At 39.3% G+C, this 25,361-nt stretch overlaps 3 protein-coding genes across 4 annotated transcripts; 1 reads left to right on the top strand and 2 right to left on the bottom strand.

Moving 5' to 3' along the window:
• Window positions 1–1,982: 1,982 nt before the first annotated feature.
• Window positions 1,983–7,434, bottom strand: cdk5 (cyclin dependent kinase 5). The gene is made up of 12 exons (XM_076145007.1): window positions 7,237–7,434; window positions 6,822–6,910; window positions 6,659–6,726; window positions 6,454–6,514; window positions 6,317–6,373; window positions 6,067–6,162; window positions 5,854–5,928; window positions 5,194–5,290; window positions 5,026–5,097; window positions 4,824–4,882; window positions 4,627–4,707; window positions 1,983–4,445 (listed from the first exon to the last, which is right to left on the bottom strand). The coding sequence occupies exons 1-12, from the start codon at window positions 7,271–7,273 to the stop codon at window positions 4,359–4,361; spliced, it is 879 nt and encodes a 292-aa protein (XP_076001122.1). The 5' UTR covers window positions 7,274–7,434; the 3' UTR covers window positions 1,983–4,358.
• A 700-nt stretch (window positions 7,435–8,134) lies between these two features.
• abcb8 (ATP-binding cassette, sub-family B (MDR/TAP), member 8) lies at window positions 8,135–13,475 on the bottom strand. Its single transcript, XM_076145157.1, has 16 exons — window positions 13,298–13,475; window positions 12,419–12,737; window positions 12,167–12,322; window positions 11,665–11,759; window positions 11,179–11,284; window positions 10,938–11,099; window positions 10,360–10,445; window positions 10,179–10,276; window positions 9,970–10,075; window positions 9,816–9,849; window positions 9,573–9,709; window positions 9,407–9,501; window positions 9,183–9,316; window positions 8,947–9,094; window positions 8,615–8,865; window positions 8,135–8,524 (listed from the first exon to the last, which is right to left on the bottom strand). The coding sequence occupies exons 1-16, from the start codon at window positions 13,393–13,395 to the stop codon at window positions 8,444–8,446; spliced, it is 2,106 nt and encodes a 701-aa protein (XP_076001272.1). The 5' UTR covers window positions 13,396–13,475; the 3' UTR covers window positions 8,135–8,443.
• Window positions 13,476–14,091: 616 nt separating this feature from the next.
• On the top strand, window positions 14,092–25,098 carry atg9b (autophagy related 9B). Of its 2 annotated transcripts, XM_076144561.1 has the most exons (14): window positions 14,092–14,767; window positions 14,877–14,920; window positions 15,131–15,195; window positions 15,923–16,093; window positions 17,393–17,534; window positions 17,724–18,472; window positions 19,250–19,403; window positions 19,518–19,697; window positions 19,876–20,121; window positions 20,259–20,497; window positions 20,612–20,705; window positions 20,860–20,944; window positions 21,229–21,395; window positions 21,710–25,098. In XM_076144561.1, the coding sequence occupies exons 1-13, from the start codon at window positions 14,659–14,661 to the stop codon at window positions 21,375–21,377; spliced, it is 2,427 nt and encodes an 808-aa protein (XP_076000676.1). In that variant the 5' UTR covers window positions 14,092–14,658; the 3' UTR covers window positions 21,378–21,395; window positions 21,710–25,098. The 2 variants fall into 2 exon arrangements, with proteins under 2 accessions (XP_076000676.1, XP_076000675.1); XM_076144560.1 differs by having other exon boundaries at window positions 21,229–25,098.
• Window positions 25,099–25,361: the final 263 nt, after the last annotated feature.

Genomic DNA, 25,361 nt, shown 5'->3' on the forward strand with positions numbered 1-25,361 from the left:
GAGTGACAGTTGAATAGAATTTATTAGATACAATGAATTGCCTCAAAAACACCCCTCAGTCTTATTCATTTTAGTTGATTTATAAAAGACATGCATTGTACAATTTTACCATTGTATCCTATTATTATTATTATTATTCCAGTACATGTAATAAGCCACAAATAAAGACTTTGTGATGTATAAATGACCAAGTATAATAAACTATATTTACCCATCTTAATCACGTACACAACTTTTCTTCTTATCTTGTCAGTCTACTTCCTCGCTTGTTAATTTTTACTACATATTATTTGTTATTTATTTACTTATTCCTTGACACAACAGTTATGCACTTGTAGGTCCACCTCACATATCCTCACTACAAAAGATTTGCTGGTGGTACAGCCAACAGTTTGCAGTTACTTTTATGTAAAACGTTCAACTTTGTGGTGTTCATAACACTGTAGCTTTATGACTCTGTTAGTCTGTGTATTAGATGACTGTTGATGTGAAGCACAAACCCTTGGAGATTAGCCATCACTCGAAAGCCAATGACTGGAGGTCTGTGATTGTGACTACCTATTTTGCCTCGAGCTGTAACTATACACGTTTTACACACTTAAGCATTATCAGGACTAAGAACAAGGAGCTAGAGACAACCTTTATCCAAGTGGAAATGTGGTAAACTTTCAGGGGTGTTTAGAAATAAAAAGGGGAATCAGTGGTTGTTGTGTCAAGAGCAATAAATGCACTGATATTACTGTTACCAAATTGATATCTAAAGTTATTTCATTTGAGATTCCCATTTTCAATTCATGACATAGAAAACTGGAGTGAATGTAGGCCCAATAGCAGCCAGTTATAACCTAGATGTATGATATTGTGATAACTGTATTATATTAATCATGAGTAAAATGAACCCACATTCATAAAGACACAAATGCCAATTCATGTTACACGGTGATGCTATTCTGATGTGATTTCAAGTGTGTGTTTAAGTGTGTGTTAACATACATAAAAATGGCTGGTTATTAAACCTGCTAACCCAGCATTTACCAGGATCTCTGCGAAAATGTGCAGGGTCTTTACCTCGATCTCCCTAACCCCTGCCTTACTACCACAGTCAGAGAACAGCAGAGTGTAACTGAACTGGCAATGACAAATACTCAATAGTTTGTGCTTAGTTTTAAACTGGTATCTATTGCATTATTATGACCAAGAAGGTGGAAATATTCTATATATTTGTCACAAGATTTGAAATAAGTTCTTCTTACAGCTGACGCTTTATACTTCATGGAAAATCATACATTTACTTCCTTGCATGACCATTGTGTATTCATATTATGGTCTCTTAATGTGATATTAGCCCTGCTATTCAATTTGTATTTGTTCAAATGTATATTGGAGCCAGATGAATCACAATGCCATGTCCTGTGGTACAATATGCGATATCAAAACACATATCCTCCTGAAACCAGGGGATTGTGCAATTCTAAATAATGGAAAGATATTGTGTATATGTAGAAAAAAAGGCAGTATCTTTCAGGTACAAAATCCATAATATGCCTTTAAGACAGGTTCTAACATCCACACATCTGGGGAAACTGGGCTTGCTTCATCTGGCTCTGTAAGCTATATGTGCATTTTATTGTAGATATGTGATTTTAACTCTGAACTGTACATTAAATAGTTAATACAGACTTAACTATGTGTAACGTACTCAGTGAAAAATAAAACACTTAACGATGTGTAACGTTCTCAGTGAAGAATAAAACTGACATGAGGGTTTCAAACCAAATCACCGCCGGCTTCAACAAAGACGATGCTCAGATAAATTAAAGTTGACAGACTCGTTGTCACTTTAGAGGGAGAATTATAGAGTGCTTAAGAGGGATTTCTCTATTAAAGTCTAATAGCCACACAGTAATGACTTTTGATAAATTAATTAGTGTCAGAACTCTAAACTAACCCCAAAGCACTGAAATTATTCCCAGAGAAAAGCGAACCAGTGTATTTGTGTCCACTTTATTCAATACTGAGCCATAATGGCTGAAATATACACAAAAACAACTGACAGTATTTGTCTAAATACATGAGCAAAGTTCTAACAATGAAACCAAAGATACTAGCAAAGTGCAAAATCCACTCTTCATTCAAAATTAAACTTAAAGCTGTATAAAGCAACTGTACAGCAGTTTGAAACGAGCGCTAAAATATCCTGTTTTCACAAAGAATGAAATGGTAAAAGCAAATGCTTCTTTTTCCATCAGTAAGTTTTGTGACTTTGCACATGCAACCTTCAAAATAGCCTCAAGTCATTGGAAAGGAGAGATTCTGTGCCAAAGTTGTAATGGATTTCACAGACTTAATGCAACATGAGCAAACATTCAGTTATTAATAAATACATGCATTCCATTATGTTGTGTTACATCAGCAAAAGGAAAACAAATTATTCCCCTCTTGGATAACAACTCCAAATACAATTCTTATGTAGGCTTTTAACTACGGCTGTAACAATCTGGAGGTAAATAACGCTGCAGAAATTGCAGAAAATCCATGTTAAAACAAGTAACCATAAAGGATGCAGCTAATGGTGCAAAACGATTACTCTCAGTGGATCTCTAAATCAACTAGTATAAAAGCATCTCTGAAAAGCTAAAAAGACATTAGGATAATGATAGTCAGTCCCTCCAGCTTTTCGCGATTCTGCGATCGCAGAATTCAATACAAAATCCAACAAAACGCTGCAGTTTTTCATGATGCTGCATAATTTTCCATTTTACCGCATAATTTTCCATATAATCACAAACATTTCACAAAAAATGCAAAGATTATGAAAATCGTGTGTGAGGAAGAGGAGAAACACACAAACGCATTTGCAGCTGCACCTGAAGTGCATCTCAAGTTGCCACACGGCACCGAAACAAAACTGTTGACAAAAAACTCAGTAACATGGAAGTGATGTGGATAAAAAGTTGATTACAACGTAACACAAAAGTGAAGAAATCGTGATGTTTGGTTTCATTTCATTTAAAAGTTGGTAACATAAATATTTGTACAAACGATGAAAATGAAACATGTTAAAGCAGTGGGAAATAACAGACGTTAACATTTTGTTTGTGTTTCTTTATTTTTATATTACATACTGGGAGAGTGAAGTGGGGCGTCGTTACTGTTCGGTGTGTAAAGGGTGCGCGCTCGTAAACTAACGGGCGCTCACAGAAGTGCGAATCCAGGGGGAGGTTCCGTTTAAATCCAGCTCCTACAACATAGAACTAGTTGAATTTGTTCGTCTAAACTAACTAACGTAAACGTGACCTGATGATTAGAATGTTCGTGGCGTGTCAAAAATTGTAATGCCGAAGTGACACAAGAAAATAAAAGGTTGTTCGATGCATATTGTTTGTGTTTGTTTGTCATGTAGCTCAACTTCAACTTTGTGAATATAAATAAGAAATGTTGTGATTAATGGAAAAAAATATACAAATTGCATGATTTGCAGCAGAATTCAGGAAATTTGATCGCATTAATCATCAAAACAAACGTTGCGAAATCCTGGGGGGACTGGATAAAAGTGAAAATATGTCTAATGGTCCACTGGTGATTTATTGGCCCATTTACTGATAAGCAGTGACCATACATAATATTGCTAACTGGATGCTTTATCATAAAATTATCAAAAGTGCAAAAAACACAAATACAAAATGGGAAAAAGCCTGAGAAAGTAAAAGAAAAAAAAAACATAAATTATCTTCCCATGCCATAACATTATCTTGTAGTAGGTAGTTGGAGTTGCATGAAACTACTCAAAGTAATCTGCCGTCTGCTGTGGTCCAAAAAGTTTAATTAACCATAATAATGGGATAACTTTCATGTGGATGAATAGATTGTTTCTGAAAATGATCAATCACCTTGATTTTCAGCACCAGATATGACATTTTGTGGTTTTTATACAGTGACTGTCCTGGGAACCCTTTCTCAATGGTAGTGAATTCAGCTAAGTTAAATCAGCGCACTCTTCATTAACTGTGCAAAAACTCAAAAGTGTCAATGCTAAACATCAGAAATAAATGGCACAGGTTTTAAGATTTAATCAATGCAACACATAGCGTGTGCTTCAATAATAGCACTAACAAAGATGAGGAGCATATGTATACCAAACTTAGACCGACATCAGACTGACAGTGGCTCTGCAGGATTTGAGGGTTCTTTTTAGTTGCAAACTTAAAACTCTGTTCCCCGATGAGGCACCGCAGGATGAAATGCAGGGGGAGCTTTTTAAGACTGCCGAGGGAATTGCCTTGTTGGGACTGGTCCTAATGGCGCAACGAGTGAAGGATGATTGATTCTGGCGGCTGAGGTTCAGTGAGAGCCAACGATTACGGCGGGCAGAAATCCGCAAAGTAAGGGTGGTGCAAGGCCTCTTCTGCAGAGATCCTCTGGACGGGGTTACATTTTAACAGGTTCTGGGCAAGAACACAATAAACCTTATTAGTATGTGTGTAACAAGGTCAGATTTCTAACAGACATTCTCCTAGAAACTGCTTTGGCTGTACTACCCCTACCTTGGTCATGACAAACACAGTTTAATGGAAATAGTTTACACACATATCGACAAATGCAAAAATGGCTGCAGACTCATCTCACCTGAAGTAGATCCCGTCCTGTGCTACTTAGTTTAGGGACCACATTCACCAGCGAAGTGGTGGCTGGATACATGGGATATGGCTGCGTGAAGAGATGGGGGAGACAGAGCAAAGTGTTGTTCAGATTAAAGACTTCAAAAACAAACATGAAATGCATCTATCGTAGGCTTTTAACTATTAACAACATCGATAGCTTACCTTGTAATCGGGGAGTTTTGTCATCGTCTGCCACTGTTCTTCATTGGGTGTACCCAACAATGTAGCACATTGTTAAAGAAAAACTTAATAGAATTGAATAATGAATCCAATCTAATCAATGCACTACTGCTCAACATACCACTGTAGTCTGCATTTGATCTGAAAACGATGTCATAAGACCAACAAATTATACCAAAAAGATATCTGAAGATTCTCTTTAACTGGTCGTCCACATCATTGCCAGGGAACAAGGGCCGCCCAGCGTTTGCCAACTCTGCATGGGGCGAAAAAATGATTCACACTGGAGATTTCACATTTTTTGATCAGTGCCAAATGAAGTTCTAGTAGATAACAGCAATCAAAAACATACCTGCAAATATGCATCCAGCTGACCACATGTCAATTGAGGTAGAATAAAGTTTAGCACCGAAGAGCACATCTGGAGGTCTGTACCACAATGTCACTACCTAGATTGAAAAAAAACAAACAAATATAACTTAATTACATCAATAATAACAGTAAAAATGCTGTAATAGCTGTTCACACGTTTGTCTGTAGCAGATATTCCCAAAAAATTACTATAGTAACAGTTACGTCACAAAGAAAAGCATTTAGCAGCATCACTAATACCACAGTCATGATGAGTTTACTGTACATGGAATATGAATCCAATAAACCTACTTCTTCTTACTAAAACAATCTCCCAGAGTCAACCTTGATCTTCATTTTTCCAGTATGGAAAGATTAAATATTCACATAGCTTCTCTGACGTGAGAAGGAAAATTAATGAGTGACCAATAACTTTAACATTCATTAACATTCCTTCTTAGGGTCAGGGTTAGTAATCAGTTAATCAGACCGACTTGTCTTTAATTCACTTCATCTATGGTGGAATTTAGGCAGAATATACACAACCGCTACTCCTGGTTTCTTTAATTATACACAACTAAAAAGAAGTCATTTCACAGGTTGCCTGTTTAAAGCAGGGAGCTTCACTCATTAGCGCCGCCCGTGTTAATGTGCAGCTCACCTCTGCTGAGTAACACCTTACAGGAATGCCAAAGGCTCGAGCCAACCCGAAGTCAGCCAGCTTCAACTCCCCATTCTACAGACATAAGAGACAGAAGAGGCCGAACAATTATTTTAAGAAGATAGTAAAACATAAAAATAGGCACATTCTCTACTGAACGTTAAATGATGCGATTGCGTTCACAAAGGAATTCAATCCATGCGGCACACTCACTCTGTTGATGAGGAGATTCTGCGGCTTCAGATCTCTGTGAAGAACATTCCGACTGTGACAGAAAGCCAGGCCTTTCAACAGCTGGTACATGAATGACTGCGTGAGAAAGCAGAAGAAATTAAGAGACAAAACAATCTTATTTTACACTTTACAACATCAATAGTCTGTATATTAAATGTAATAACTGCTGACATTCTGAGGCTGTAGCTTTTGTTTACACGCACGTTGTACCTAAATCAAATGTTCTCACCTTCACAGTTTCAGGATCTAGATCTCCGTTGCAGCTGTCAAAATACTTCTTCAAATCCTGCGTTTGTTCAAATACACTTGTTATTACAGGAGGGACCCACAAAAAGAGACACAACTTTAAATGATCCAATATCTCACCTGATCACAATATTCAAAAACCAGGGTTAACTTCTTGTCACTGTGTAAAACATCGTGTAGCCTGGATGGGAAAGGAAGGAGGAAGATTTCAAATGAATATTTACACACAGGTGTGGTCATTGCTTAGATTTGATCAAGAGAAAAGTTGCCACACAGTTAAACGACGACTCCAGACAAGTCAACAAATTTTTTTAATTCCACTGACCTGACTATGTTTTTATGCTTCAGCTCCTTCAGAAGACAGATTTCTCTCAGAGCAGAACTTGGCACCCCCTGAAACCAGTGACACCCACTGTGATTAGCACTAGCCTGCTAACAGAGTAGCTGGAATATTAGCTGTTAGCTCTTCTTTCATTCAGTGCAGTTACCTCGTCGTCGTCGTCCAATCTCACCCTCTTCAACGCCACAATTTCGTGCGTTTCTCTGTTTTTGGCCTTGAAAACAGTCCCATAAGTACCTGAGTCGCAGATAATGTCAAGTTAAAGCGCAGCTGGCGATGAATGGCATGACAACACCAGTCCTGATGTTAGCCATTTTAGCTTCCTACTAGCTAATGCCGTCAAAACTGGCAGATAAGAGACCTTTTGACAAAATTCACAGCTGATAAACAATGTCAGTAGAAACGGCACACATCACACTGCATGTAGTTGAATTACACACTGACTAACACATCCACCAGCTTACTATACAGCGTTAACGTTAGCTAACTTAACCCTGCAAGAAAGCTAGCTTAAGTATGTAGTAAAGCTAATATCAACTTTCCAAAAAGCGTTTGAAACTTACCCTCTCCGATCTTTTCAAGCTTTTCATATTTCTGCATCTTTTGTCAGTAAAGCTAGCCCGAATGTGGCCAGCAGAACACTGACTGATCAAAACCACAAACCGGTGGTTGTTATTGTTTGTAAAGATTACGTTAGCTCGAAGCTATCTGCGCTAGCCGTGTAGTCAGCAGCAGTCAAGCAAGCCTGTGCTACAATTGCCGGTCCTCTAGAGGCCAAACGGTGAACTGCAACACTGATGAAACCACCGCCAAAGATTGAAAGAGCAAATGAACAGAAACCTGAATATTAACATGATTTATGATTTAATTTGTAGTAGAATAAATTAATGAATTGTGTATTAATAACTTGAGCTGTTTAAGGGAGGGAATTGACTGTATGGAGAAGGCTGATACAATTAATATTTCCAAGCAAAATGTGTTTACCTTTAGATCATCATTCCTCCTATGTAATATGAACTCACATCACAAATAATAATGTCTTTATAATACATACTCACAGCATATTCCTACACTGTCAAGTTTCGCCTTGGTATTGGCAAAACCCACACACATTAGGGAGGCACAATTTTAAGCTATTCAGATGTTCACACTTCACCTGTTTTGTTCGTGAAATATGACAAACTTATAATCGTAAACTAGACTGATGGCTAATATTTACCTCTGTCCATGTCCTTGAGACAAAGAGAGACAGTTGGTGACAGCTCTGACTTTTGTCACACAGCTTTCAAGACAGCATTTGGCCCCTAAGAGTTCAAAATCTGTCCTATTTGTACCAGAGCTACACAACACAGTTTACTATTTGGAGGGAGTGGATGAAAACTGAAAAGTACAATTATGTTTCTGTATCTTGATCCTGAATCAATCAGAAATTCTGTTTTTAAAGAAATATTTATTGCCACCACATGTATTACAATTTGTTTATTATACAGGATAAGAGAAAGTACACTTTCCATTTAAGTTGAATACTGTACAGTAATGTGTTTGGTGAATAATCCATCTGATAAACAAACTCCCTGTTGGTCCACTTACTGTATATACAAACATAGAATTTAGATGAAGTAAATAATTACATTTTTTACAATCAGTCTGACATCTAGGCTAAGATCTGGTAAAATTACTGTGCATCTTTTACCTATAGCTCATCTGTTCATGCAAGTTTTTCCGATGCATTAAAAAAAGTTGTCCCAGAGTAAACACATGTTAAAGTGCTCATTTCTCTTCAGTTCTTTGCCTTCGGATGAGATCAGAATAAACTCCACCTTTGCGCAGCAATTCCAAATGAGTCCCAGCCTAGAGAGACAAGGTCAGCTGTTAGTTGTAACTTTTATGGTACATTACACAGTACAATAACACAGACGCTGAATACTCCTGCTACCTCACCTCCACAATGCGGCCATTGCTCATGACACAGATGAAGTCGGCCGCTTGAATGGTGCTGAGCCGGTGGGCGATGATGAGGACGGTGCGACCCTTTGTGGCCCTGTCCAGAGCCTCCTGCACCACCCGCTCTGATTCTGCATCCAGAGCGCTTGTGGCTTCATCAAGGACCAGGATGCTGGGGTTCTTGATCAAGGCGCGGGCAATGGCAATGCGCTGTTTCTGGCCACCTGATAATGTCACACCTCGCTCGCCTGTATTAAGAAAATCGAGTATGTTAGTATTTACATGGGTTGTAATTTTTAAATTGTAGCAAAGCCTAAATGAGCACATACCAACCACAGTGTTATAGCCATCTGGGAAACTTGTGATAAAACGATGAGCATTGGCTTGCTTGGCTGCATTAATGACATCAGCGTCAGTGGCCTCAGGCTTCCCAAAGCGGATGTTCTCCATGACAGATGAGCCAAACAACACTGGCTCCTGCAGGGAGAAAAAAGGCAAAAAGATGAATGACCAATCGTTTTTTTGTTCTTTGAATTAGAAAGCATTAATAATAAACAATCTCCACCTGATTGATAAATCCAATAACTTGTCCTCTCAGCCAGGATGGGTCAAGTGTTCGAAGGTCGAGCCCATCTAGCATGATTACACCACTCGTGGGGTCGTAGAAACGCTCCAGCAAGGACGCCACTGTGGACTTTCCTAGTGTGCGGCATTAAATATTTATGGCCACATAATCACATTGTTTACATGCTACAATGTTATAATCAGAATCCTTTAGCCATAAATTACCTCCTCCAGATTCCCCAACAATGGCAACAGTTTTACAAGGTGGTAGTGTTAAGCTGAAGTTCTTCAAGATTTGATGGCCAGGCCTTGTTGGATAACTGTAAATATACAAGTAGTATAAGTAGTCAATTGGTCTCCGCTGATACTCATATTCTTCTTGTGTTCTTACCTGAATGAAATGTCCAGAAAATCAACCCTGCCTATCAGAGAATGGTAAGGGATGCGTCCTCCTCCACAGAATGGAATGGTGGGCTCTAAAGCCAAATACTCAAAAACCCGGGCCCCCGAGCTCATGCCTCTCACCACCTGAATATGGAGATTGTGAGAATGACCCATGCAACTTCCGAGTCGCATTGAATAACTATTCAGATTTTTGTAAATGCACACATTTTATACTGAACATTTCACTCACTTGTCCAAACAGAATAGAGACACTGGCCAGAGATCTGGATATTAAAGAAGACAGATTCATTAGGTTCTACTATTAACTTAAAATGTAACCAGTTTAAACGGCGACGCAAGGGACTATTAGTCATTCATGGTCTGTTTTTTGTTTTGTTTTTTACCTTTGAACCGTCTGGGAAGCTACCAGGAAAGACATGAGGTCCCCAGGAGACAGTTCGTTGCCAGCAATTAAAGTCCCTCCAGCAAAAATAGTTCCAAGAACAATGCCTGTATCAATGGCACACAACACAAAAACAGACATGATCGCTGAAGCCCGGGGACACTAACATGGTAAATATTTAATTTGCCAAATAAGTTTGAAAACACTCACAGTTTAGGGCAACGTTTGATAGTCCTTGGAAAAGTGCTATTCCAGTGCCAAGAGATTCATTCAATTCACATGACTTGTCCACCTCATGTGCATACAACCTGGGGGGGATTAAAGAAAATAAAACTTCTCTGACACATATAATGTCAAAATATTGTGAGTCAAGATAAAGCTGTTAATTTACCGGAGCTCCCTCTCCTCCATGGCAAAAGCTTTCACTGTCCGCACATTGCCAAGTGCCTCGTCTGCCACTCCTGTGGCTTTTGCCACCTTAAGTCAAACAGACAAACTTCAGTCAAACACAGACTGAACTGAACATAGTTTGCAAAATGTTCAATTAACGCCTAGGATTAAGGCTGCATGTATATGGAGAGAATATGTAATATACTGTACAAGAATTGTTGAATATACAGTACATACCGTAAGGATAAACACGGAAAGTTAACAGAATGAGATGATAGGGTAATGAAACATACAAGTTCACGTTTCTGCCACATGTTCTCTGCTAGAGGTTATTAAGTGTTTTTCAGGAGTGCATTTTTCTGTGTCAATGTCAGACATTTTGATGGCCACAAAATTATAATTTCCAAGTGTCATAAAGTGCTCACAACAAATGAATAAACTTGGTTACCCAGGCAGTAAGTTTTTTCTTAAGATCACTGAAATAGTGTAAAAGTATCGGTGACAAAACCTGAATTATGAAGTCTATAAGAAAATGAGAATGTATTGTGCATTCTTAACCATTATTCTGCTTGGCCTCACCTGTTCTTGAGCCAAACGGGACAGTTTGCGGAGGAATGAGCCAATCACAGCACCTGCTCCCACAAGACAGGGAAGGACAATGACTGACAACCCAGTGAGCTTGGGAGAGATGAGATAGAGCGAGACAAAGCATCCAACTGTCTGAGTAAGACTCCGCAGACCCTGTAAGTACACAGATAGACAATAATCAGAGAAATAAAACGCAGCATTCTGACACCTTCCTATGACAGCTGATTCCTACCTGAGAGATGACCAGCTTAAAGGATGACTTGAACTCCTGAATATCAGCAGTCAAACGGTTCACCAGCTGCCCAGTTTTATTTGCATCAAAGAAAGCCACATCTTGTCTGAGAAAGAAAAACAATAACAATGGCAAAAGTAAGAATTGATACCATTTGTACCGTGGATGTAGTCCATTAATTAACCTCAGCAGCTCAGCTATTAACATAAAGATCACAGCATCAAGTCTGACCATCAGTGACTACCACAACATGCTCACTGGGCTGATATCTGGAATGTCAAAATGATTAAGTACTGTAATTCAAAATAAGAGTGAGTAAAATTGAGTTTAAATAACTGGGCAGTTTCATCTGAGCCATCTTCTTTAACATTAAACAATGTGACAGTGATTCATGAACCTAGTGTTCTAATTAACCTGAATTCATGTTATCCACTAGATTATCCATAATATGTTTGGTTAGAATCAAAGAAAATGGGGACTATGTACTTCAGTAAGCAGGAGAAAAGGGTCTTCCTCATGTCTGCCGCCACTCTCTCCCCCACTCTTGATAGCAGGATGATGTAGCCACACGTTAGCAAACCCTGTGAAAGGTGATTAATGAGCAGTGAAATAGTTTCCCCAACATCGTAAACAATTCTGACATTCAGACATTTGCCTGAACATTTGGCAAGAAACAAATAGGATTGAACAGATCAGGCAGCTACTGAAATAAAACTGTCGCCAAAGTAAGAATTTAGTAAGTAATTTCTGAGTGAGGGCAATTGTTGAAATGGGACGGGCCCAGTCCTTTTGACTATACAAATGACATGTGGACTTGAAACCCACTTTTTAACCATTTGTTTGCGTTTTTGACTGGTCCTTAAATGGTAGGAAACCATCCATGCCTTATGATGTTTAATCAAAACAACTTAATTCTGAATGTACTTTATTCCACCATTGGAGACACCACAGAAGCATTGTGTTACATTGAGACTTCTTGTGTACTTACTTGGATACCATACATGCTCAGAAGTTTGAGGGCAGGACCCCGAATCTCACTGATATAATTCCCAGTATGTTCCCTCAGATAGCGGGCAACAACATTCACCAGATCCCCAAGCATTAGGGGGATTTGAATATTCAAGATTGCTGCGCCAAAAGCAAGCTAAACCAAAACAAACAAAAATCTGATTAGTTGCCTTATCAACCAGAACATATTGCACATATAAGCCTGCTTTTAAGTCAGCTGATTCATGCTTACCACAACAGCCCCAATGAGAGCCAAGAGTTGAGGTCTCACAAATTCCCAAAGAATATCCCATTTGAACTCAGGCCCAGCGTCTTTGCTTGCAACTTCCACTGGGGCGTTGTGGTTCACATCTGCTTCACAGTTAGCGACACAGCCAAACAGGCGTGCAGAGACGGTGAGCACTGCTGGGCCGAGGATGAACTTAAGAGCCACACCTGGACACCTGGATCTCTGGGAGGCAGACTGGCGGATGGCTCTCCGAGCAAAGCTCCAAACGCCTTCATTACCAGATTTTCTGCATGTATATGCTGGTGATGAATACAACCTGGAACTGTAAATGTTACAGGAATTAATGCTCAAATGCTTCATTGGTCAGTTGATTTACAGTGTTCTTTCTATGTTTATCATGTAGACATGATTAAGTTTCAGACTAGATATGAAGTACAAATGATTGTGATATATTTGCTCTAAGCACTTTCATTAATTTGTATATCCTATCAAATCAAACAATAAGTCTTAAACTAAATTATTGCATACAAATTGTACTTGCAAATACAACAAATCTGTCAAATATCTCAGCCATTAAATCATCTCGTCATAATAAACCAATGCCTGAGTTGCACAGATGAAGACTTTGCCTCTCCTATAATCTTTATGCATCTTTGACTTTTGCACTTTGATCTTAAAATAAAAATGAGGCAGAAAACGGTGCTACACATGCAGTTTATTATTGTTTATTATATGACGTACGTCGTTTGTACTGGCTGAATACAGAATAGACATGTATCACTAATAGTAATGCTGAAATGACAAAACACATGAATGTCAGTGCTACGTAACGCGCTGCCTGCAGAGCTAAGGCAACAAGAGCTACCAGGCACATTACCGTACCGTGAAAGTTTTCCAAAATGTGTTGCTTTATAGCATCCCCTGTATAACGACAGCACAGGTACGGTTGTGGCTCTTCTGCAACAAAGTAACTGAAACATGTTTTGTTGATTTAAGGGCTAATAAGCTCTTAAGTTACAGTATGATCTTGGCTCAATAAGATTTCGAAGACAACCTGCGGGCCGCCATACTGATCATTACCCACAATGCATTTCTGTTGGCTATAGAAGAGCTAATTTCTCATTTAAATATTTTTAGAGTAGTAATTTCACTTATAACAAACAATATGCAACAGGGTGAAAAGGCATTTTTGGATGACTTTGAAAAAAATGATAAAGCGATACAAAGGTTCCGGACGTGACGTCAACAAAAACAAAAACAAGTAACGTCTCTTCATAAATGTCATACTTGATGTCTAATTTAATGATGAATCCATTACTCAACGATCATTTTTTTCACGTTAACAACACTATTACTTATTATTAAAATTTTAAAGGTAAGATCATTTGCTGAAGATGAGTTATTGATGAACGTGTACATCAAATAAAATGGTTATTGCCCTACACATACCCCACCTCATTAAGCCAAGAACATAAATTTTGCTTTTTGTAATGCATACACTTTATCCAAAACTATATATTATTATGGAATATCATCGTCTCCTTTTATCATCATTATTGTTGTTGTTTACTATTATTATTGGGCTGCAGTACTCTATCTACACTGTGGCTGGCAGTAATGTACCTCAGCTTTGCTTGCCACCCTCCGCTAAGGATCCAACAGAAGAAGAAAATCGTGACGTTTTGTTGACATTTGTTCGTGAAAGACAAAAACACGGGAGAAACACACGGTGGTTATTTTTGGAAACCAACTAACGGACCTCGGGATAGTTTGATAAAGGACTGAATTCGTCGTATTCTAAATAGAGCACAGGGATTAATAACATTGCGCGTCTGAGCACTGACGACAAAAGGAGATGATTCAGCGGATGGACGAAACGACTGGCGGAACAAAACAAACCATAACACCTTGACTACATGAGTGGCTGAATCATTCACAGGCTAACCGCCACTCGTTTGCTTTTGTTAGCGGACAGCACTCGTAGGCTAACCTAAAGAATACTTATTTGCCGTTTTACTTCCACACGTTTAACTGCTCTCAAGTGTTTAGCAGTGTTTATGATTCGGTGGAGTAACACTAGCGATGTCCTGACTAGCAAGTCTGTTAGCCCATTAGCTAATGTTTACGCTAGCTGACCGTTACCTTTAGATGTTAAGCGGCTAGCTGTAGAGATTTCACAGTGTTTACCTGTAGATATTATAGTATAACACGTTATTAGGGAGTGACCAAGAATGTAAAGCAAAATGGCAAACTTTGAAGCCTACCAGGAGTATCAGAAAATTGAGGACTTTGAGGAGGATTCTCCACCAGGAGAGGAGGATTTGTTGGTGCATGTGCCTGAAGGCCTGAAAGGTAAAATCGCAACAAATTGACAATGTTTTTAAGTATAAAGGCTGTACGAGTATGATTGGGGGGAATGGGGTCACATTCCAATAAGCCTTGTAATGTGCTTTTCTTACAGACTCATGGCACCACATCAAGAACCTGGATAACTTCTTCACAAGGATATCCTTTAAATTGCAGACTAGTAAATAGCAGGTGGCTCAAAGAGAACTGTTATTTTACACTTAACGCCATACATGTCATAATGACTCAGCTTATTATGTTACTACAGACTTGAATTTGTTATAGAAAACTGCCTAAATATAGAGCTGGGCTTAATATAATTACAGTAAATAATACACTTTTGATATTTCCCTTAATCTGAATGTTTACATCTACCATTTTCATCAAAAGAATGGCTTTGCCTGTATGATGCTGACAGAGTTCTTTGAACTTGTGTAAGTATTAAGTGCTATAAAATGTTAAGACACTCAATTAATTCATGAAAATAGACCAGAATGTGTGTTTGATGAATAGTGTGAGACTTAGTGTGCCCTTCTGATGGTGAATCCTGATTTCACAGAAAAATAGACCACAGTTTAGTTTCTGAGTAATATTTTAAGTTGTTATGACACATAAGTGTGCCTCAGGCATCTGGCTGAACAAGCTCAACCAGATGATTTCATCAGCAGCTGCACTGTGAAATTGGAGATACAGCCTTTCACAAAAACAAAAACAAAAACACAACTTATTTTGTTTGTGTAAAGTATTTTGTATTATACTTGATCATTTATGTTGCCCTCAATCAATTCTCCAGGGGCATGGGACATGGCAGCATGATGTTTATTTTCTGACTGCTGCCTTGCTATTTGACAAAGCCCTTTTTTAGGCTTTAATGTGAATTTGTTCACAGTGGGTCCAATAACACAGGGAACCTTAAACTCTTAAAATATACCAACAGCTCAAAACTGACCTCAGCTTGACAGCATATTTCATCAGTATCACTATCATATGTCAGTGTACAGGATGCCATTTATTTCAAAATTAAATACCAATAATTATCACAGTGATAATTGCTTAAACATGGGCATATGATTCATGGCACCGCAGGTTAGAATTTGCCTATTCTTGTCAAGATCCGCAATCCTAATCTTATTGTTCCTCCTCTTTGTCTCCAATGAACAGTCAATTTTTGTTTGTTGTCACATTCACCACGTTCCTCGTCAACTGTGTGGAGTACGATGTCCTTTTTGCCAATCGAGCAGTCAACCATACTGGGCACGGCCAGAATCCCTTGGATAAGAACAAGGTCACTCTTCCAGATGCCATCCTACCAAGCGATCAGTGCACTCAGAGGTAACCACGTTTAACTGTTAAAGTGGGTTTGAAATTAACTTTTAAAGCTTTGGAATTGTCATATATATTTTCTCGCTGCGGGGGTAAAATGAATAGATTAAATGGCCACATATTTTATCGTTAGATATAGTAATGAGCCTTTTCTTTCAAAATAAGTCACAAGGATAGGATAGGACTTAAGTTGTACCCTGAAACCTAGAATAGGTTTGCTGTTTATTTCATCTTGAGATTTGTGGTCATGTGTTGCAACATAACTGGAGTGGATGGTTACATGGGGGAAGTTATTTGTGTACTGTGTTCGGCATAGCTTTAGGGATCGACACTCTGTAACTGATAGCTTCTGTGTGGTAAAACTCGGCGGCCAAGATACTGACGACTCGCAAGCTGGCACAGACATGACACCTCACTTGCTGGTTGCGAGGAATAGATCACCCCCAAACTCCCGCTCTCATATTTTACCCAGGATGTAGCTTGGCATCTGCTTGTTTTTTTCCATCTGCTCCAATAGGCCTATCATATTTTGTTCGTCATCCTGGTGTTAACGGTCATTTCAATTGGAACCGATGACTAATAGCCGCACAGTATTCTAATTTGGGAATAACATGGTAATTAGGATTCACACTGTCCTCATACAATCTAACCTCTGTCATTTCTCTTTTAAACTTGGATGCATTTTCTTACATGATCTTTTTATACATAAGCAATCTCATTTCTAACTACATATAAGTAATCTCAGGAGACCGAAACAACCAATTACTGGTTAATGCACGTATATATATATATATCGATTACCTGATGTCTGATGTGTTCTGTGTTTTGATATGGGATACTTAGAACCTTCTTTATTTTTGGACTGAATTAGACTGGCCCTCTAACCCATAAGATGTAAACAGGAGCTCAATGTCAGTTTGATAGCTCTAGTCTGTATTGCAACATAGAGTGACAGGGAAAACCTTCACATTTCTCAGGTTTAAATTAAAATATTATCAGCCATAGCCTTTCATCTTAAAGGCTTAACTACCTAATATTGCAGGTTGTTCTTCAAGTCAAGCTTTAAAATGACTTTTTGAACAATTAGATGAACCTGAGTTAAGCTTTGTATCTTGTTTTCATATTTTGGCAAGTATCATATTCCTCAAATTCAGTTTTTGTAGGAACATGAATCTGGATGTTTGTCACCATACAATAATTCATAATCTCTCATTTCAAATTAACCACCCCCTGTTTTTACTAATGTGTTTGATTATTTATACAGTTTTCTCTATTTACATTTCTTCCACCCCATCTGCTTCTTCTCAGCATCCAAGAAAACAGCTGGATTATATTCCTTCTCATCATGGCTGCCATTTTCTGGATATATCGTCTTATTAAAGTTTTCTGCAATTTTCTGAGCTACTGGGAGATCAGGCAATTCTACATCAAAGCACTGAAGATCACAATGGTAAGACCTGCTATACTTAAATTCAAAACCTGCTTCAGAAAGGGATCAGCAAGATCAGTTTTGTGATGAATGTGTTGGGGTTATGAGATCAAATCAGCAGACTTAAAAAGATTGAGAGAGTCGCTGATCTGAGGTTTTGTCATCTCTGTATTGATCGGTTTACATTGTCCTGCTTTCCCCCTCACCTAGGATGAACTATGCAACTTCACATGGCAGGAAGTCCAAGACCGACTCATCAGCCTGCAACGAGAGCAGCAGATGTGCATCCACAAAAAAGAGCTGACAGAGCTTGACATCTATCATCGCATCCTTCGCTTCAAGAATTACATGGTGGCCATGATCAACAAATCATTGCTACCAGTGCAGCTGCAGCTCCCCCTGCTGGGCAACGTGGTCTTCCTCACCCAGGGCTTGAAGTACAACTTTGAACTCATCCTCTTCTGGGGTCCTGGCTCACTATTTCAGAATAAATGGAATTTGCACCCCAAGTACAAGCGGAATGGAAACCGGCTTGAGCTTGCTCAGCAGCTTAGTAGGATCATCTTGCTGATGGGTTTGGCCAATTTACTGCTCTGCCCCTTCATCCTGGTGTGGCAGGTACTCTACGCCTTCTTCAGCTACACAGAAGTGATCCGCAGAGAGCCCGGGAGTTTGGGCGCGCGTCGCTGGTCCCTATTCGGTCGCCTATACCTGCGACACTTCAATGAGCTGGACCACGAGCTGCACGGACGTTTAGGTCGCGGTTACAAACCCACTTCCAAGTACATGAACTCGTTTACATCACCACTGCTGACTGTGCTTGCTAAGAACATTGCCTTCTTCTCCGGCTCGGTGTTAGCCGTGCTCATTGCCCTGACTGTCTACGATGAGGACGTTCTTACAGTGCAGCACATTCTGACTGCTATTACTGTCCTGGGGGTGGTTATCACTGTCACCAGGTGAGGACACCAGCTGCAAAGTGAGAGTGTCAGCAGCAGTGTATTTCCTCCCAAGGAAACTAAAGGAGAGCATTGTATTCAGTAGGGACAATGCTTTTTCTCATAGTTATGGATGCAATATTGAATAACAATGACCATATCATATAAAAACCTTTGTCTCATTGTTTTAAAATGTAATATCTTCTAAGTGAAATATTTACTACTACTTGAGACGGAGTGTACTTGCTGCTGACATCAAGTCTACACAGAAACACTAACTGGAAACTTTATAATCTGCAAATAGCCTGATCTACACTATATACTGTGTGTGTGTGTGTGTGTGTGTTTGTGTGTGTGTGTGTGTGTGTGTGCGCGTGCGTGCGTGCGTGTGTGTGCGCATGCCTGCGTGTGCGTGGAGTGTTGACATACTAATGATAGTCCTTTGTTCATTATTATGATCTTCCACTGCCGAAGGGAGGAAATAAAAGCAAATTTAATTAGATGAGATCAGATCCCATTAAATGGCATTAACAGTAACAGTTGTGTATTTCACACTGAAATGAAACATCGATTGTCATAATTATAAAATGATTTGTAGATAATGATGAGATACTAAGTTGTAATTTTGAGACATTTAAGTCATAATTATGAAAAATGCTCCTAAACAAGAGAATCCGATGCAATTCCTTTAGAGACATTAGAGTCAGAGCTTCTCTCTACACAGTCGCAGGGTTTCAGTCTGAAATGGTGCCGTGGGCAGAATTCTAAATGATTTATTGTGCGCCTGTCCTCCACCAGGTCCTTCATCCCGGATGAGCATATGGTGTGGTGTCCGGAGCAGCTGTTGCAGTGCATGTTGGCACACATTCACTACATGCCAGACCACTGGAGGGGCAACGCTAACAAGGGTGAGACCCGTGATGAGGTGGCACAGCTCTTCCAGTACAAAGCGGTGAGGAAGACGTTTATTCAGACTCAAACTACAGTATGTCTGGTGGCATCACATGGTGGTGATCACTGTGTGCATGAGGAATTTGAATGATCATAATAAATACTGTTTGTGCAGGTGTTTATTCTCGAGGAGTTGCTCAGTCCTATCGTCACGCCCTTCATTCTCATATTCCACCTGAGGAATAAGTCTCTGGAGATCATCGACTTCTTCCGGAACTTTACAGTGGAGGTGGTTGGAGTTGGGGACATATGCTCTTTTGCACAGATGGACATCAGACGCCATGGAAACCCAACTGTAAGGCTTATTACTTAAATTAATGAAGTTCATCCGGTTAGACAGCATTTGTGCGTTGTAACTCAGTCCATTTGGTAGCTTTCTTAGAGAAGTTGCATATTGATGTGCCTTTATTGAAGCTATGATGTACAGCTTCAGTGTTGTGTTGGTTCAATAGTATCTTTTGTTTGTTTCTCAGTGGATGTCAGAGGGCCAGACTGAGGCCTCTGTATACCAGCAGGCTGAGAACGGCAAGACGGAGTTGTCTCTCATGCATTTCACCATCAAGAACCCCCGCTGGCAGCCACCTCAGGAGAGCTCCGTCTTCATCAGCCATCTGAAGGAGAAGGTGCACCATGACGCCCAGGGAGGCCCCTCCACTCAGCTGCTGCTCTCAGAGGCGCCGATCTGCTCCTCGCTGCTGTCCAACGAGTCTGGCACTGGGGTAAGAAACGCTGAGGACTTTCACACAAAGATAATTCCATTGTATCATCAATAAACATGTACAATCAGCCAAGATGCGAAAAATACACAAACACTTGTAATATGTTACACTGTATTGATGGTGATTATTGTGTCTAGCCTGAAAATGTACTGGCTAGTGTCCTGGCCCACCCCGTTCTAACTGGATCTGGACTGCAAGGCCGAGACCACCGCTTCCACCCACCAAGCACGGCTGCCTCTGCTGCTGCCAGTGTCCTGGCATCTTTGTCCACTTCCCAGCTCCCACACACTAGCCGCAGCCGCACACACAACCTCATGCCCTCTTCAGTGCAGCCTGAGGGTACCATGTACCGCAGCGATCGCACATTCATTGACAGGTACCATTTTGTTTTTACTATTTACATATGTATACTGCTTATGGTTTAGTGTTTGGTGATGCATTAATGCAAGAGGTTTCAATTGCCTGTGATTATCACCTCTCTCTCTCTTAGTATGTCCACCAGTGACTCTCGCGTCCGGAGCAATGCATTTGTGTCAGAGTTTGCTTCAGCTGAAATGAGCCTCCACGCCATCTACATGCATGAGGTAAGTCAGGAGGACCATGAACGGTGGCCTTCAATCTCAGTTGTCACCCTCTTGTTGGACCAATCTGATGTTTCCCTCTTACGTGCGTGGACTTTAAGCATTTGTTGTGATGCACTGTGTTGAGGTGTATAGTGACACCCGCTTGTCTCTGCAGCTCCACCAGCAGACCTCCCACCCACAGAGACCTTCAGGCCAGTGGCATAACCCAGTGCCAATGAGAGATCTACACACCAACTCTGGTAAATCAGATTATTGATCTTTGAGACTTTCAACTGTTCCAATGTAGAACAGGTCTGGCAGTAATACTATCCTCTTCTTTATTCATGCTTATTTTATGTAATAGCCAATTAGGGGTTTATAGGGCAAAACTGTACATATTCCAATTCACTGGTCTCTGGAACATACTGTAAACATACAGGGAATACAAGCTCACACAAGTTGAATATGCTATGTTAAATAATATACATTCATATACATACTTTGCATGGCCTTGACTTTGTCTTTGCATCCACTGTTTAAATAGGTTTCCAGGCAAGTGGCCTTGCTACCAACATCTCAATGTCCACCCCTCTTCACCTTGGTGGTTGGAGAGAGGAAGAAGAGGAAGATGAGGAAGAACAAGAGCTTAACAGCGGATCTACTTTAAAACAGGACACCACGAGGAGTTCTTGAAGTGCCTTATGTTATAAGGTATATGCGCTCTCTTTAACTCTCTAAGATGACACTTGTCCTGATCTATGCTTTGCGATTTTGTATTCCGTGGCATAGTTGTTCCTGGAACTCATCAATAATGGTCTCCTATCCTCTGAATGATGTGTTACCATGGTATCTCTCTTCTCTTTTTTTAATAGTGTTTACACTTTACATTCTTCAATGAACATTGTGGCCTTAACTGAGCTTCTTGGAGAATTAAGCATGGACCTTTAAAGCATCATTCATCATTTGTTGTCAGAGGGGCTATTTTAATAATCTCTGTCTGTGCACGCCCCTCCCTGTCTCATCAGGTGGACTATGGCAACAGGGAAACCATGTGTCTTCCGTCCATTTCATCATCATTCATTCGTTTTGGCATAAGGGAGGAATTGCTCTTTTGAGAAAGAGAAGGAGAATAGACTATTTGTAGGATCACTGTGAGATGTTGGTGTGAGCAAGTTAACAGTGGGATGGAAACGGCTCTGTTGTGCCTCTGTATGCACACTTACTGCAGTTATGTGTGCATATAGATGAACAGTATGGGTGTGATTGACCTTTTCAAAAGAATGGTGTGTTGATCTATGTTACAGCTCCCTCACTAGTTTTTGATTCAAAAAAAAAAAAAAGAAAAGAAAAAAGAAATTCAGCTATTTAAATAGTTCTTTATGTCCCTAGTCATTTGTAAATACACTTTTGCATCTTATCAATGAATAATCCCGTTTTTTACTATCAGATCTAATTCTTGAAATTGATACCAGTTATTGAGATGTTGAAGAGTTGGCTATAGTCATGCTACTAATACCTACTAAAACACCATGTGTACCTCACAAAAGCCCTATGGGGCTTGATTATACCTGTCTTTTAATGAGACACACACATGGTTTGATGCTGCTGCCTGTGTTTAGTGGGCCTAAATACAGAGGTTGTTCAGTATTAATGTCGCTACAGCTAATGTATCAATACAATTTTCTAGCATTGAAATTATGGGTCATGAATACACTTTAGAATTCCATTGCAGAAAAGAAATGTGTTTTTGAATTCAATTTCACTCGGTCAGACATTTATTAGGTGCACCATGCAACCAAATACAACAACCCTACAGTAAATCCTATCTTTTGTGAGGCTTACAATGTTGAGTTTAGGTAAAATAATACAATGAAGAAGTAAATGAAGAATGTCCCCTTACATTTATTTACACAAGAAAATCTCACAAATGACCAAGGAGACAAAACTCCTTGTAAGGTTGTAACAAATTGGTAACTAAGTCAAAATCCTTCTTCTCGATAGTATTTCATTGCTTGATGTTAAGGTAGTTTATAGATGCATCATTTCTCTGCATTGGAATTTTAATGTCAGTTTGAAGTGACATCCTTTTGACTTTCCGGGCGTTCAGTAGAAACATTGTCTTCGCTTGCCTTTCCACGCTCTCAGCATGTGTTTTCAGTCAAGAACTATTGTCGCAGAAAGAAACGGCGAGGAATCATTTTCTTTGAACAAAATCAGGGTGGTTGAAAATGTACAAATCTTGGACGTGTTCGTTAACTTTAATTTTGTCCTTTTTCCCAAATGCAAACCTGAAAATGGAACCTAATCAATAGATCATTTTACAGGTGTGACACTGTTGCACATGCAGCGTTTAGAACTTTAGGTTGGGTGATTTTCCAATACTAGTTTTTGCTTAATGCTTTTTTTTTTATAGAAAGAGAGTATGATAGGAAACAGGCACCATCCTTTTTTAGGTTTAGGTTTATTTATGTGCTTTGCCCCAGATATTTAATTAAAATGGAAAATGTTATTTATTTAGGAAGAAAATAGAAATTATTTAAAAATAAATTAAAAGATCAAACAGAAATAAAGAGTGGTGTGCCCCTACTTTAGTACCAAATAAGTTTAATAAAGTTTTAGAATTATTTTAAAGGTAACATGCCCAGCTGTTTAAGGAAACTTTACACTTTAGAAACATTTTCAACTATATCCACTTACTGATGCAGTACACAAAATATTGCTTTGCCCATTTTCCATCCTTCTATACAGATAAGTAATGTACATCTCATTCTCCTCTGCTGTAAGACTTCAGAGGGTGCAAGTATTGTTTGTCTTCCCTCCCATTTGTTGAAAAGATATTCCTTTTTATTTGGTGAGAGCGTGTGCCTGTTGAAGTAATGCATTGTGTCATCTGCATATTATGCGAACATTATCTAGGAAATTTGCACTGACAGAAAATATACTTTTTAAAGAAAATGTAGAAATTATTGTATCAGCTCCAGATCAGCCAGGTCTCAAAGGGACACTGAAACAGTCTCCATGCTGAATAACCACTTATCGTTGTATATAGAAGCATCTGTATGTAGTACTGTCTTTGTCCACAACACACCATGTAGCAGCACTGAGGCCAACCACTTACGATCAGTGGTTTTCCAACATTTTGAACCAAGTAGTCCCTAAGTAACAAACCAATTCAAAAAATGCAATCGCAGAACATATCCATGTGTGTTTGTGCTCACATTCACACATTTAAATAGCTATAAATCTTCAGTCTCACAGCTAAACAAACATGAATACCATTCATGTACCCATGTTGTCCTCTTAAGGCAGTTAACTCGTGTTGCCAGCTCTGTTGGAGATGTTGGCAGGCCTGTTGGTGTAGAATAGCAATTATGTAGTGTGCACATGCAAAGAGTTGTGCATTATCAACTTACAATGCAAAGCGTAAAATATATTATATACATAGAAAAGATATACAAATAACTTAACAGAATAAACAAAATTCCCATAGATTTCAGTTGTTTTGCTCAAATTTGCAGTTATCTCACATACCACCAGGCGGCGCTCCAAGTACTGCCATTGGTACGCCTACCAGAATTTGAGAACCACTGCCTCAGGGGTGCTCCTAACTCTGGCCAGGTAAAGTGCGCCCTCTAGGGGACGATGTCTGTTTCTGTCACACTAAATCCGCTTACATGGGTGTTGTAGCTGCTGTCCTCTGGATGTAACTTGCATAATGTAAATGCAGTGAGTTTCTGTTGTGGAGATCTTGAGTGGATTTCCTGCGTGATGATTTCTACATTTCCACCTCACTGCTGCCTGACATGTTATTTTAAGCAGTGCCTTAGGATTTGTATTAGGTCTTCATAGAAGCCATTTCATGTAATAAACCATAAGACTTACTATAGCAGGTTTCGCAGCACATACACTATGTACAGTATTTATTTATTTTTTGCTAGGTTATTGTGTATAGCCTCAAGTATATACAATGAAAATGGACGTGGCTTGTAAGATCAGTGGCAAATTTGGTCCGTGACATCATTTGTGTTATTTTGTTGCATCTTAATCACACACACTTGTTCTTATGGTGTCTGCGTTTGCACTGTCTTCACAATCCTACAGAATCCACTATACACCAGTCTGGAAATCATAACGACTGGACCAAGGTGCTAAGGTTTCATCGTTAAGTACTGAATAGGTTTTAAAGACGTGTTTTTATTTTTGTTTCATAGGTTTGTCTGTGTTTTGTTCTGTATATTAAGAGACACTAGCTGAAAATGGAACATGCCAAAAGAACTTGTTTTCAGCACAGCTTTACAATACATGTGTTTTCTGCGAGTGTGTAAAGAAGCAAATAAATCTTATTTTGAGTGTATTTAATCATTGATGTGTGGTTGAATTTGATGTTGATTTAAATAAAAATACAGTATTTTCACGTTCTTTTCTATTTTCCTGCGGCTAGGTTGTGCTGTAGGTTGGTGATTCGTATCAGGGTTGCACAAGAGACGAGACAACAGCTACAATACAGTACAGTTCAATACTTAGTTGTTTTATTTGTGATAAGAAATTGTCAGGGGGGTTTTCTAATTGCATCCGCCTTTACAACTAAATTATTCATGTTCTTGTGCTTTTTTTCCTCCAGCTTGATGGGCAAGAATAGAATAGACTTTAATTTTTACCACATTTTTTTTTTATTGA

Source organism: Genypterus blacodes, unplaced genomic scaffold, assembly GCF_046128005.1.
Source record: "Genypterus blacodes isolate CSIRO-AG114 ecotype Tasmania unplaced genomic scaffold, CSIRO-AGI_Gbla_v1 ptg000029l_1, whole genome shotgun sequence".
In the NCBI taxonomy this organism is placed as follows: Eukaryota; Metazoa; Chordata; class Actinopteri; order Ophidiiformes; family Ophidiidae; genus Genypterus; species Genypterus blacodes.